At 45.2% G+C, this 14,685-nt stretch overlaps 1 protein-coding gene across 1 annotated transcript in view; it reads left to right on the top strand.

Annotated features, from left to right (window-relative positions):
* Positions 1-14,685, top strand: part of LOC309547921 (uncharacterized protein) — a gene marked incomplete at its 3' end in the record, with an annotated part of 293,350 nt that overhangs the window by 167,625 nt on the left and 111,040 nt on the right. The window contains exon 3 of the mRNA XM_082247920.1: positions 2,812-3,105. Coding sequence (XP_082104046.1) covers positions 2,812-3,105 — 294 coding nt within the window. The remainder of the gene's footprint in view (positions 1-2,811; positions 3,106-14,685) is intronic.

Raw genomic sequence — 14,685 nt, 5'->3', positions numbered from 1 at the left:
CTAAAACTGAAGAGTGCAAAATCTGGTGCAGCTTCTAACTTCAGCTTGTTCAATTAAGCTCTGACAATAAAAATCCTGGAAGCTGATTGGTTTCTATGCGGAGCTGCACCAGATTCTGCACCCCTAGTTTTAGTAAATCAACCCTTGTGTCTGCTTTGGGGTTATTCTTCTGCCTCTGGAGTGCGTGTGTGTTGGGGGGAGTATCTGATCTGTTTCACACAAAAGACTCCATTGTAAAAAAAAAAAAAAAATGTGGAAAAGACTTCCATGGGAGTGAGTTGTAGCCTACTATGTAGTTTGTATGTGTTTATGTCCAGAAAATAACTATTTGCATTTATAGGAAATAACACCAGACATTGTTGATCAGGAATATCCAATTATTCATGAGGATTGTGAAGAATTTTATTTTCTGTTGAAGTAAATTGGATCAGCTTTTCCTGCCTTCCTCAGGTCTGTTAGGGAGGGAGGATGCAGGTTTTTAATTAATTTACATTTGCCTATTGAATGAATTAGATAGACATGTCTGAGGATCATAGGAACAAAAATACATTATAGCAAGAAGAGATACAATGTAACAAGCATGGAAAATGCTGGAGGGAATGTATCCATTGTTAAGAACTTCTGGACCGGAAGGATTTGCCCCCTTAACCGCTTGCTGACCGCCGCACGACTATTTACGGCGGTCAGCCCCTCCTGGGCAAAGTGACGTATATATACATCACTCGCCCGCGAGCCAATGGGGGGGCGAGCGCACGCCGCCGGAGGCGCGCTCCCGCCCCCGCTCGTTCTCGGGCACTCCGGTGCGAGTGACCTGCGGCTCGGATGTCCGCCGGTCACTCGCGATCGTCCGTTACAGAGGGAGAAAGGCAGGCGGCTGATGTAATCAAAGCCACCTGTCATTCTCCCTTGTGCAACTGCAGAGATCATACGATCCTGCTATTTAGGATCATATGTCTCTGTGGTTACATGAAAAGCCACGCCCCTTTACCGTAAGAAACACGCCCCTAGGGACACATTTAACCCCTGCCTCTCCAATAAAGTTAACCCCTTCCCTGCCAGTGTCATTTTTACAGTAACAGTGCATATGTATAGCACTGATTACTGTAGTAATGTCACTGGTACCCACAAAAGTGTCAAAAATGTCACTCAAGGGTCCGATCTGTCTGCCGCAATGTCGCAGTCCCGCAAAAAAAATCGCAGACCAAGTCGCCTGACAAGTCGGAGTAGTGTGAACCGGCTCTTAGAGTCTTTGTGTATTTTAGGGACAGCATTTACAAACTAACACCAAATATGTGCATGTCATGCCCTATAATGCCCTGTATAAGCATGAACTCACCTGGCAGTTAATGGAAAATTGCTTTTCCTGGTTAACACATTGAGATATTGTTCCTGTAGTGATACATTTTTCTCTTTTTTCTTTTTTGTTTTAGGTCTCCTGTGTTTTCTAATTTGCCCATTGCTGACATGGGGAACGGTGTACATACGGAGCGGATCAGAGATCACTGACTGTAATATGAAATGTCCTCAGGCTGAAGGTGTGCTGGAGCTGTACAGACTATGTGGAGGGAAAGTGGATCCTTTATTGGACCTTCACTGTAATGAGCTATACACCAAGAACAACTACAAGTCCAGACTTCACCTGGACACAGGGAGCGGCTGCTGGAAGCTGACCCAGGCTGGGAAGGAAGACTCCTGTGTGTATAGTACAGAGTATAACACTCACTCAATACTTCCACTTCCCTCTACAGAGATCCGTGTGCTGGGTAAGAGTCCATATACTGCATCTCCCTTCTCTACATACCGCATTGTACTCTATGGGGAGAAGATGAATGATACACTTGTCTACGGGGAATGTGTGTGTGTGTATATATATATATATATATATAGGAGGAGAAGCTACAGATCACATGAGCAATGTGTTCAAGAGCTAGCACTCTATTCCATGTATCTGGGCTCTGTGTTGGTGGGTCAGGATCACAAACCTGGTTAGTGAGGAGATCCGGGAATACCGGCCGGAGATCAGAGGTGAGAGGGGCAATTACTGGGGGAATAATCTGATCTGTATAGAAGATGATCATAGTGTGAGTGTGAATAGTAATGCTGTTTTAACATCTCTCTCCCCTCGGATTGGACAACAATTCACACCTCCATCCATGTGATTTGAAGACATCATGGTACTATGGGATGGGTTTATGGAAATAGAATGGGAGGATTTTGTAAACCTTCACACCTCCTATCATGTTCTTGAACAATCAACATCTGCCTTGACACATTATATAACAAGGACATAAATTCTAGAGCCGACAGTACGGGGGGGGGGGGGAGAGGAGGGGGTACCGAGGGAAAGGGGGGGGGAGTTAAAAAATTCAATATGCTGGGTATAGGCTAGGACGTCCGAGTGCTTAGGGCTGCCATCCAGAGGAAAGACTGAAACCAGGTATCCTGAGTAAGCTACCCTTACCTTGATGTAAGTTCTTATTGTCATTTTATTTCATTAAATTGGATACCTGCACTTAGAGGCGTCTCTCTCTCCTTAAATTTTTGCCTTGACACATTACATGGGGATTGGATAAAGGTAACAGGTACCCATGTGGCCATAATTGCTGGGGTTTGTTCCTGACACTCATTGCATCTGAAACGGCTTCTTCCATGAGTAAGGAAACCTCTTCATCATTATAGGACAAGTCTAGTTGAATGTGACAAACTGCTACTTGCTAATTCTTACTCCATTATTCAGTATGTGTTCAAGAGCTAGCGTTCTATTTCATGTATCTGGGCTCTGTGTTGGTGAGCTATGACTGATCATTCCAGATCCGGTTCTCATCTCCACCATCACCAGTAATGGCAGCCGGCTGGGTGAGGAGATGGCTGTGAGCGTCCAGTTCTCTGGAGAAGAGAGCGCTGTGACCTGGGAGGTGGACGGGGAGCCTCTCCCTGAAAGATACCGGCTGATAGATGACAATAGGACGCTGATTATCCCCAGTGTGCAGAGAGACGACGCCAAGAGGAGATTCCGGGTCAGGATCACAAACCCGGTCAGTGAGGAGATCCGGGAATACCGGCTGATCAGTGATACGATGTTCATCAGAATGCTGGAAGCAGAAGGTATTGGTGACTATGGGGGGTCATGTTATATTCCATGTATCGGGGGGTTATAGATGGGGGTCATCCTGTCTCCTCTTCTCTGGGGGGTCATAGTGGGAGGGTGACACAGAATAGTAACATTGTATCATGTTGTCTCTTCTCTGCTCTCTTCTCTGCTCTCCTATTGGAGGATTATACAGGTGAGATGTCACATGACCACCGACCATACAAACTGATACATTGTGTATTTATCATATGTGTATCCATAGCTAATATATTTGACATTGTATTTTCCGTTTCACAGATTCTGAATCGCCGATAAAGTGGAATCTTTTTGTTGGTCTTAGTGTTGGTGGTGTCATTGTTGTCATATTATTGGTGGCTTTCATCAAATATCTGGTGAGTGAGATTCCCCCTCCATATGTTACATTATTTATTCTCCTATTAAAGTGGTAGTAAACCGCTGCATAAAAAAAAAAAAAACACCTGTAAGGTATGCACAGGAGATATTAATTTTACCTACAGGTAAGCCTTATTACAGGCACAAAGCAGATTTTACTACGGCTGTAAGAGCAGTCAGTCTGTGAATGCAGAAACAGATATCGCCACCTGCTGGCTGTGAGCTGACATTAAAATTCTCTAAGAGGTCTATTTAACTGCTTGCCGATTTCTCACCGCACGTATACTGCAGCAGGCTGCCTTGGCTGTGCGAATCGCCGTATGGGTATAGGCAGCAGGGGTGCCGATCCACAGGACCAGCGGCCGCGATTGCCGGCGGGCCCCCGCGATTGCTCCCCACTGAGAGAGGACGGTCAGCTGTTGTAAACACAGCTGACCGTTTGTCTCTCTGGAATGATCAGAGTGCCTGTGATCCTTCTATATAGAATCACAGGTCTCTATGATCATTTCACAAGCCCATCCCCCCACAGTTAGAAAACAACCCCTAGTCTCACAATTAACCCTTTGATCACCCACAGTGTTAACCCCTTCCCTGCCAGTGTCATTAGTACAGTAACAGTGCATATTTTTAGCACTGATTACTGTAGTAATGTCACTGGTGCCCCCAAAAGTGTCAAAAATGTCAGTTAGGGGTCCGATCTGTCCGCCGCAATGTCGAAGTCCCGCTAAAAATTGCAGATCGCCGCCATTATTAGTAAAAAATATAAATAAATAAAAATGACATAAATCTTTCCCCTAGTTTGTAGACGCGATAATGCAGAAACCAATCAAAATATGCTTATTGCGATTTATTTTTTTTTTTCACCAAAAATATGTAGCAGAATACAAGTTGTCCTAAATGGGTGAAAACATTTGATTTTTAGATTGTTTTATTATTGGGAATGTTATATAGCAAAAAATATATATATATTTTTTTTTCTGAATTTTCACTTTTTTTTGTCTATAGCGCACAGGTGATCAAATACCACCAAAAGAAAGATTTATTTGTGGGGAAAAAGGACATCAATTTTATTTGGGTACAGCGTCGCATGACCACGCAATTGTCCATTAAAGTAACCCAGTTCCGAATCGCAAAAAAATGGCCTAGTCATTAAGAGTGAAATCCTTCCCGTCCAGAAGTGGTTAATCCCCAATTGCTTCCAGATCCATTTTTTTTTTCACACATTTAAAAAATAATTTTAGACCTGAAAATTACTTTAAAATGCAAGCCATTCATAATACAACGGTGGATAACCTAGAGCAGATAGGGATATCCTGACACATGGTCCCAAAAATATGGCATCTATTAGGGGTCACACAATGTATTTACATCAAGGGCAACAAGAGGAAGATCTCATTTATTACACAGGTATACAGGTGCATCTCATAAAATTAGAACATCATAAAAAAGTTTATTTATTTCAGTAATTTAATAAAATAAAAGTGAAACACAAATGTTTTATATAGATGAGTTACACACAGAGTGATATATTTCAAGCATTTCTTTCTCTTAATTTTGATAATTAAGGCTTACAGCTAGTGACACCCCAAACATTCAGTATCTTAGAAAATAAAATATTACATAAGACCAATAAAAAAAAGGATTTTTAATACAGAAATGTTGGCTTAGTGAAAAGTCTGTCCATGTACAGTATAGGATGCATTCAATACTTGGTCGGGGCTCCTTTTGCATGAATTACTGCATCAATGCGGTGTGGCATGGAGGCGATCAGCCTGTGGCACTGCTGAGGTGCTATGAAAGCCCAGGTTGCTTTGATAGCGGTCTTCAGCTCGTCTGCATTGTTAGGTCTGGTGTGTCTCATCTTCCTCTTGACAATACCTCACAGATTCCCTATAGGGTTTATGCCAGGCGAGTTTGCTGGCCAATCAAGCACAGTGATCCCATGATCATGTGACCAGGTATTGGTAGTTTTGGCAGTGTGAGCGGTGCCAAGTCCTGCTGGAAAAGGAAATAAAGCTGGTCAGCAGAGGGAAGCATGAAGTGCTCTAGAATTTCCTGGTAGAGGGTTGCTCTGAATTTGGATGTGATTAAACACAGTGGACCAACACCAGCAGATGACATTGCTCCTTAAATCATTACAGACTGTGTGGTGTGATCTGTAAGGATATTCTGTGCTGTCACCTGACCTGTTCTACTGCATTTTCCATTCCCAGAGACGTTCCAGAAGGAGAGCAGTGAGGAATAATATTCCAGAAGAAGAGGTTCCTCTAAATGGAGCTGTCTCCACTATGGGCAATGGAGCCCCGCCCACTATGGAGAATGGAGCTGTGCCCACTATGGAGAATGGAGCTGTGCCCACTATGGAGAATGGAGCTGCGCCCACTATGGAAAACGGAGCTGTGCCCACTATGGAGAATGGAGCTGCGCCCACTATGGAAAATGGAGCTGCGCCCACTATGGAGAATGGAGCTGCGCCCACTATGGAGAATGGAGCTGTGCCCACTATGGAGAATGGAGCTGTGCCCACTATGGAGAATGGAGCTGTTCCCACTATGGAGAATGGAGCTGTGCCCACTATGAAGAATGGAGCTGTTCCCACTATGGAGAATGGAGCTGTGCCCACTATGGAGAATGGAGCTGTGCCCACTATGGAGAATGGAGCTGCGCCCACTATGGAAAATGGAGCTGTGCCCACTATGGAAAATGGAGCTGTGCCCACTATGAAGAATGGAGCTGCGCCCACTATGGAAAATGGAGCTGTGCCCACTATGGAGAATGGAGCTGTGCCCACTATGGAGAATGGAGCTGTTCCCACTATGGAGAATGGAGCTGTGCCCACTATGGAGAATGGAGCTGTGCCCACTATGGAGAATGGAGCTGCGCCCACTATGGAAAATGGAGCTGTGCCCACTATGGAAAATGGAGCTGTGCCCACTATGAAGAATGGAGCTGCGCCCACTATGGAAAATGGAGCTGTGCCCACTATGGAGAATGGAGCTGTGCCCACTATGGAGAATGGAGATGTGCCTACTATGAAGAATGGAGCTGTGCCCACTATGGAGAACGGAGCCGTTCCCATTTAGAAGATGACCTGTAGTCAGCCTTGTACTGGAAGAAATGAGGAAGATGAGGAAGATCTTGTAGGGTGAAAATGGGAGATACTTTGAAGCAGTTTTAATTAGGTATGCACCGATACCATTTTTTTTTACCAATTTCGAGTAACAATTCTTTCACTTAAGTATTCACTAATACCGAGTACCAATACCTTTGCAGTGCGATTTGAGCCCATACAAAATGAATGCAGTGCAATTCCTGTCCAAATCGCACGTGGTTTCCTGCACCTCTGTTGTGTGAACCCAGGCTGAAATCACTATAACAAGCCTGGGCTCACACAGGAGCGGTACGGGAACCGCATTCCTGTTCAAATCACATGCAATTCTTTGCAGTGTGATTTGACCCTTTTCAGTTTGTATGGGATCAAAACACACTGCAAAGGTGTTTCAAGTATCTGAACAAATGCTCAATATCTGCCTTGATATCGGTATCGGTGCAGCCCTAGTTTTAATTAAGGCTGAACTCTAGGCAAACACATGTGCATACAGCTTGAATACAATATATTAAATGTATTATCTGCTTTACACTTTCACCATGACTCTTATGCTTATATCAAGATTGCTTTCAGCATAGTTGTCTTCCTCCTCCCTTTTACAAGGCTCATAAATTGCTCATTGCTAAGCCAGGAAGGGACCCCTCTCAGTGTATGACTTATAGACCCATCTTATTGTTGTATATGGACGTTGGGTTCAAAAATCAAAGTTAGCTGGCTTATGTTAGTCATTAAATGACAATATTGCTGCGCTAACTGATGACACATCTAAAAACAATAAAATAAAAAACGAAAAGCAGCCACACAAAATTTGGAATAGTATCAGATCAATATGGTATTGTAGTATCTAATGTGGCGCTAATCATAAAACACGTCCAAGATTGACTGGACAAGAAAGTCTGTCAAGTGTCCTTTTCAACCAGATAGAGGTGCGACACTGTAGATCCAAAGAACCACCACCAGACACCCTGATCACACCGCCTCTTACCAACTCGGAATGATCCCCATCACAGAGATCCAACAAGCCCAAATGATATAGAAGCCCAGGGCGTTCCTTCTCCCGATGTGCCAGGATTCTCAGATTTCACCATTAATCGGTATAAAACAAAGAGCAGGACACTATCATAGCGCAGACCGTCAAACATTGATTAAAGCATAATGGATTAACCACTTAAGCCCCGGAAGATTTTACCCCCATTCCGACCAGGGGGTATTTTGCGATTCGGCACTGCGTGACTTTAACAGACAATTGCGTGGTCATGCGACGCTGTACCTAAACGAATTTGGCGTCCTTTTTTTCCCACAAACAGAGCTTTCTTTTGGTGGTATTTGATCACCTGTGCGATTTTTTGATCACGCGCTATAAACAAAAAACGAGCGTCAATTTTGCAAAAATAGCAATATTTTTCACATTTTTTTATATGAAATTCCCAAAAAAAAAAATTTAAAAATCAAAATTTTTTTACTTTTTCGGCCAATTTGTTTTATGCTACCTATGTTTGGTAAAAAAAATCGCAAAAAGCGTATTTTGATTGGTTTGCGCAAAAGTTATCGCGTTTACTAACAAAGGGAAAGATTTCTGTCATTTTTGTTGTTTTTTTTTTTAACGTGTAATGGCGGCGATCTGCGATTTTTTTTGCGGTACTGCGACATTGGGGCGGACAGATCGGACCCTTGACTGACATTTTTGACACTTTTGGGGTTACCAGTGACATTTCTACAGTAATCAGTGCTATATATATGCACTGTTACTGTAAAAATACACTGGTAGTGAAGGGGTTAACTTTATTTGGGAGGGAGGGGCTGTGTGTATCCCTAGGGGCGTGCTTTCTACTGTGATTGGCTGGGGCTTGAGCTGTATGGACACTGATCAACGGATCTACATACTAGATCCGAGTGATCAGTATCCTAGCAGCAAGGAGAATGACAGGCAGCTTGTTTACACAAGCTGCCTGACATTCTCTGCCTGACATTCTCCCTCTCCCCCACCGATCGCCGAGTGACCGGCGGACATCGGGTCAGCCGGTCACGCGCGCGGGGGGGTCCGTGACCACGCGGGAGCGGGAGCGCGCCTCCGGGGGCGCGCGCTCGCTCCCTAGACCCTCACAAGCTAGTGACGTAGCCCTACGTCACTTTGCCTGTGAGGGGCTGACTGCCGACGTAGATCTGCGTTAGGCAGTCGGCAAGTGGTTAAGAACACTTACAAATGATGGATAAAAACAGGCATCTCAGCAAGCATGTAGTGTTCCCCTAGTGTGTCAGACTTGTTCCTTAAACCACCGAAAAGATGGCCGCCGCGTCTCCTCCGTGTTGGCGTGTATCACCGCGAGCACCGCCCGACGTACGTTTCGTCTTCCACAGACGTCATGTTAGTCATTCACCATGCCATCTCCTCGGATCAAACTTACTTTATGCCCACTAAGGCAACAGATATGAACCTCCGGAGGGAGGGTTTTACTCATATTCAGTTACTCCAGGAAACATCTAGTTGAGATGTCCTTGTCTTTTTAGATATTGAAAAGTAATTTGATTACGTCAATTGGCAATATTTGGGGGTGGTTGTGTTTGCATTTGGGATAGGCCTGCATTTCCAAAAATGGATCCAGCCCCATTCATAAATGTCCAACAGCTGCTATAAAACTCCATGGGGTGATCTTGGAGCCCCTTTCAGATAGCTAGGGGCACTCATCAGAGTTGCCCCTGTCCCCGGGGCTATTTGCTTTGATGATCCAGCCACTGGCTGTGGCGCTAAGGTCTTCTCCAAAGGTTGAAGGCATTCAAGTAGGTAGTTTGGCTGGAAAAAATGGCATTATATGCAGGTGATGTGGTCCTATTTCTCCAAGACTCAGATACCTCACTTTCTGCAGCCTTGAACATCCCGAATTAGTTCTCCAAATATTTTGGTGTCAAAGTTAACTAGAGTAAGTCCCAGATACACCCTCTGAAGGCTCCATCTCTCAGCATTTGGCCCCTGGATCCCCGGCCCGCTACAGTTGGTCCATAGGGTAAAATACCTGGGAATTATGATATATAACACTGTATCAGACTTCATATCCCTAAATGTTACTCCCGTTATCCAAACCCTTAAAGCGGAGTTCCACTCTTTTTTAAGTTTATTTAAAGTCAGCAGCTACAAAAAGTGTTTCTGCTGACTTTTAATAAACACGCACTCACCTGTCCCACAACCCAGTGATGTGGCCACCCAAAGCCTCGCTCCTCTCTCTCGCTCCTCTCGCTAGCCTCGCCTCTGCACCAGCATCACAAGTGTGGACACCCGGCTGTGACAGTTTGTGGCTTTACAGGCCGGTGTGCACTGTGCATGCGCGAGTCGCGCTGCGCCTCCTCAGTGGCCGGGAAATCTTCTGGGACCTCTGACATGTCCCAGAAGATTGCAGGGAGAGAAGTGGAGAGGAGAACTTCCACTCGACTCAACTAGGTAGCCTGAGCATTGGTGGGAGCGAGTACCTGTCAAAACGAGGTACCCCCCCTACCAAAAAAATGTCATGCCAAATGTGGCATGTAGGGGGTGTGTGGACTACTTTAAGCAGAAGTTCCACTTTTGGGTGGAACCCTGCTTTAACCACTTACGGACCGCCCATCGTGTATTCACGTCGGTACTTTGATGTTAACCACTTGCCGACCAGTCACATTGACCGTACTGCGGCAAAGTGGTTCGTTATAGTCCAGCGACGTAGACCTACGTCGCTGGACTCCTCCCCCTGTAGGCGCGCTCCCGCTGTTTTCAGTCACAGCAGGAGTCAGGCCAGGGGAGGAGAGGCGGTGATCGCCGCCGCTCTTCCCCGATCGTCAGGGAATCGAGTGTGGAGATCCGCCCGCCTGTATAAACAGAGCGGGCGGATCTCCTAAGTGACAGGGAGTGACAGATTGCAGGGTTCAGCATAGCTGGACATCCGATCTGTCCCTGACTCACTCAGTCACCTCCCCCCACACACGTTAGTAAGCACCAGGCATACATTAACCCCTCCCTCTCCAATAAAATTAACCCCTTCCCTGCCAGTGTCATTTTTACAGTAACAGTGCATATTTATAGCACTGATTACTGCAGTAATGTCACTGGTACCCCCAAAAGTGTAAAAAATGTCAGTCAAGGGTCCGATCTGTCCGCCGCAATGTCGCAGTCCCGCAAAAAAAAATCGCAGATCACCGCCATTACTCGTTAAAAAAAAAAAAAAAACACCAAAAATGACAGAAATCTTTCCCTTAGTTAGTAAACGCAATAACTTTTGCGCAAACCAATCAAAATACGCTTATTGTGATTTTTTTTTACCAAACATAGGTAGCAGAAAACAAATTGGCCAAAAATTTTAAAAAAATTTGATTTTTACATTTTTTTGGGGGGAATTTCATATAAAAAATGTGAAAAATATTGTTATTTTTTCAAAATAAACGCTCTTTTTTTGTTTATAGCGCAAAAAGTAAAAATCGCACAGGTGATCAAATACCACCAAAAGAAAGCTCTGTTTGTGGGAAAAAAAGGACGTAAATTTCGTTTGGGTACGGCGTCGCACGACCGTGCAATTGTCAGTTAAAATCACACAGCGCTGAATCACAAAAAGTGGCCTGGACGTAAGACAGCAAAATCCTCTGGTGGTAAAGTGGTTAAATACCGAAGTTCTGGCAGCAGATAGCAGATTGCTGCCATAACCCCGGTATTTTTGTAAACTGAGGGCGGTCCGCTTTAACATAAGGGTGGTCCCAGCGGTGGATTCGCTGTGGGATCACCCTTATGGACGGCAGGATGTGAGGTGTGAGGTCTTTTTGACCCTAGATCTCACAGTAAAGAGGACCTGTCCTGCTTATTTCTATTACAAGGGATGTTTAATTCCTTGTAATAGAAATAAAAGTGATTAAAATTTAAAAAAAAAAAAAAAACAGTATAAAAATAAAAAAATAAAAGATAAAATAAATCGGAAAAATAAATAAATTAAAGCGCCCGTCCCTATTAGCTTGCACGTAGAAGCGAACCCATATGCATGTCGCGTCCACATATGTAAATGGTGTTCAAACCACACATGTGAGGTATCGCGGCGATCGTTAGAGTGAGAGCAATATTTCTAGCCCTAGACCTCCTCTGTAACTCTAAACTGGTAGCCTGTAGAAACTTTTAAAATGTCGCCTATGGGGATTTTTAAGTACCAATGTTAGTCGCCATTCCACGAGCGTGCGCAATTTTGAAGCATGACATGTTGAGTATCTATTTACTCAGCATATCATAGATGGAAAAAAATTGGGCTAACTTTACTGTTTCCTTTTTTTTTAATTTAAAAAAGTTATTTTTTTCCGCAAAAAAAATGCGTTTTGTAAGACCGCTGCGCAAATACGGTGTGATATAAAATATTGCAATGATCTCCATTTTATTCTCTAGGGTCTCTGCTAAAAAAAAAATAGAATGTTTGGGGGTTCTAAATAATTTTTTAGCAAAAAAAAAAAGGTTTTAACTTGTAAACAACAAATGTCAGAAAAAGGCCCGGTCTAGAAGTGGTGGCATGGACTTCAGGCTTGGCAGAATCTTCTACTCTCGTTGATTGGAAAAAGTCAATCTAATGAAAATGAAATTCCTCCCCCTCTTTTTATATATTTTTAGTCATTCCCCAGTTTGGATACCCCAAACAATCTTTAAGACTATTGACCGCCTCATATTTACTTTTCTGGGGCAGGAGGGCACCCCGCAAATCAAATTGCAGATTCTTCAACAACCATGGAAGGGAAGGGTTCAAAATTTTGCCCGCTACTTTCTGGCAGGGTCAGTTGGTCTATTCCTCTTTATAAGGCCACATATGCCAGTAGAGCGGTGCCAGCAAAATGTGATAAAGTGTGGGGAGAATGGGTGAACGATGCATCTACTGTATCAGAGTGAGAACTGTCCCTCTTTGAGAACGTCATTGACATTTCTGCTAATACAATAATACTGTGTGGCGGTCCCTATTAGAAATTTAGTGAGGTTGGGTGTTGGATTGGATTGTGTATAGGGTCTATTTTTTTGTCTCAATACTATAGCCAGTAATGTGATTATTGTTGTGGAAAAATTATTTCTATGTGGATTTGTGTGTGGTTCATGCTCTGACATTACCCTTTGACCTGTTGAGTGTCATGTTTATATTATGGTCAAATTAAAGTGTATATTACTCCAACACTTCATATTCCTGATATGTGTCTGCTGTATCATGTACTTGTATGAGAGTCTCCTGTTCTCTTTGTATTGCTTCCTTTGTGTGAAATCCCTGGTGTTCCTGCCAGTCCCTCTGCTTTCTCATTAAATACTGACCACACTAAGCAGGAGCCACCATAGTCAGTTCTCCAGCTGTGCTTAAAGCAGAGTTCCACCCTAAAATAAAACTTACCTCCATCTTCATGCCCGGGGTCACCTGAAAAACAAATGGATAATCGCAATTTTTTTTTTTTTTTTTTTACTTACCTGGTTTAGAAGAAAATATACTTACCTTACTTCCTCTTCCTCCCCTCGGCGGCCACGGCGATTTGTAACTTCCTAGCTTGCAATGATTCCTGGGAGCTGAACGTCATCGCTCCCAGGAATCAATGCGCCTGCACCGGCCCCGACGTCACTTCCAGTTCAGGCACCGTCATACCTTGCTAAACAGCTTCTGGGCATGCCCAGAAGCTGTGCAGGGATGACGCGCGCGACCCGGAAGTGACGGCGGGGCCGGTGCAGTGCATCGTGGGACCGAAGAAGACGGAAGAGGACGTAGAAGAGGATCGTGCTGGCTTCAAGCTGCCCACACCTGAGATGGCAGCACTGGACAATACTTTTTCAAGGTAAGTATTTCTTCTAAAAGGTAAGTGCAACCCGGGACAGATCAGAGGCTAGCCATTGTGGAATGTACTAGCCCTGACTGTCCCGGGGGTATTTTTATTAAAAAAAGTATTCCCAGGGTGGAACTCCGCTTTAAGGGTTACTCGGCACCAGTTGCCCCACCCAACTCCTACCCTGCCCCGCCCCTAATTCCGCCCCTAAACACGCCCTCATAAATTATCTCATAAAATTACACTGTTAAACGTTTTTGCATTAATGCAGAAGTTACAAAAATAAATATTAATAACAACGTTTTTAGTGCCCATCAGTGCAGCCTCATCAGTGCCCATCAAGGGTCTAGAGGGTGGGGGATGAAGAGCACTGGGGAGGGGCTGGAGGGGGGGCTGAAGAGCACTGAGGGGCTGGAGGGGGGGGGGCTGAAGAGCACTGAGGAGGGCTGGAGGGGGGGCTGAAGAGCACTGGGGAGGGCTGGAGGGGGGGCTGAAGAGCACTGGGGGGCTGGAGGGGAGGCTGAAGAGCACTGGGGGGGCTGGAGGGGGGGCTGAAGAGCACTGGGGGGCTGGAGGGGGGGAGCTGAAGAGCACTGGGAGGGCTGAAGAGGGGGGGGCTGAAGAGCACTAAAGGGCTGGAGAGGGGGGGCTGTACAGCACTAGGGGGGCCAGCAAAAAAAAAAAAGAAGTTGGATTGGAGGGGGGTGGGGCAGCTGCATATAGAGGAATTGATCTTTGCATATTCCTCCTGCAAGTGCTGAATGCCTGCAGAGAGGAGAATCAGGCATCCAGCCCAGCGATCAATTCCTCTATATGCAGCCGCCCCACCGCTCCTTCTATGCAGTCACACAGGGAGGCTGCTCAATCCTCGGGCACTCACCTTCTTCCAGCCCCCGGGAGCAGCGCAGCACAGACGGAGGGAGCAAGCTGCCTTAACGGGAAGTGGTGATCGGCGCGAGTACCAGTGTAGCATGAAGATAACCCCCATTGGTATGCCACTGCTGGCCGGATAGTGTCAGAGCACGGATCATCCAACTGTAACAGCTTGTAATTGCCGGGCGCTCGGTGACACACACAGTCCCGCCTCCTAGCCCGCCTTCTTTGATAGACGTCACACGTCCTGGTTGGCCAGGTGTTCTGTCCATCAAAGAAGCCGGGCTAGGAGGCGGGACTGTGTCTGTCACCGAGCGCCCGGAATTTACAAGCTGTTACAGTTGGATGATCCGTACTCTGACATTATTCAGTCCGTCAGGTGGCCGGCTTTCATCTCCTCTCGCTCCTGGAGCTCGCCCTACATAATTTTCCACTCGCA

The sequence above is a fragment of the Pelophylax lessonae genome, assembly GCF_965119305.1.
Source record: "Pelophylax lessonae genome assembly, chromosome: 2".
NCBI classification, from domain to species: Eukaryota; Metazoa; Chordata; class Amphibia; order Anura; family Ranidae; genus Pelophylax; species Pelophylax lessonae.
Note: the sequence above shows the minus strand (reverse complement) of the source record. Positions and strands in the feature narration are given on the sequence as shown.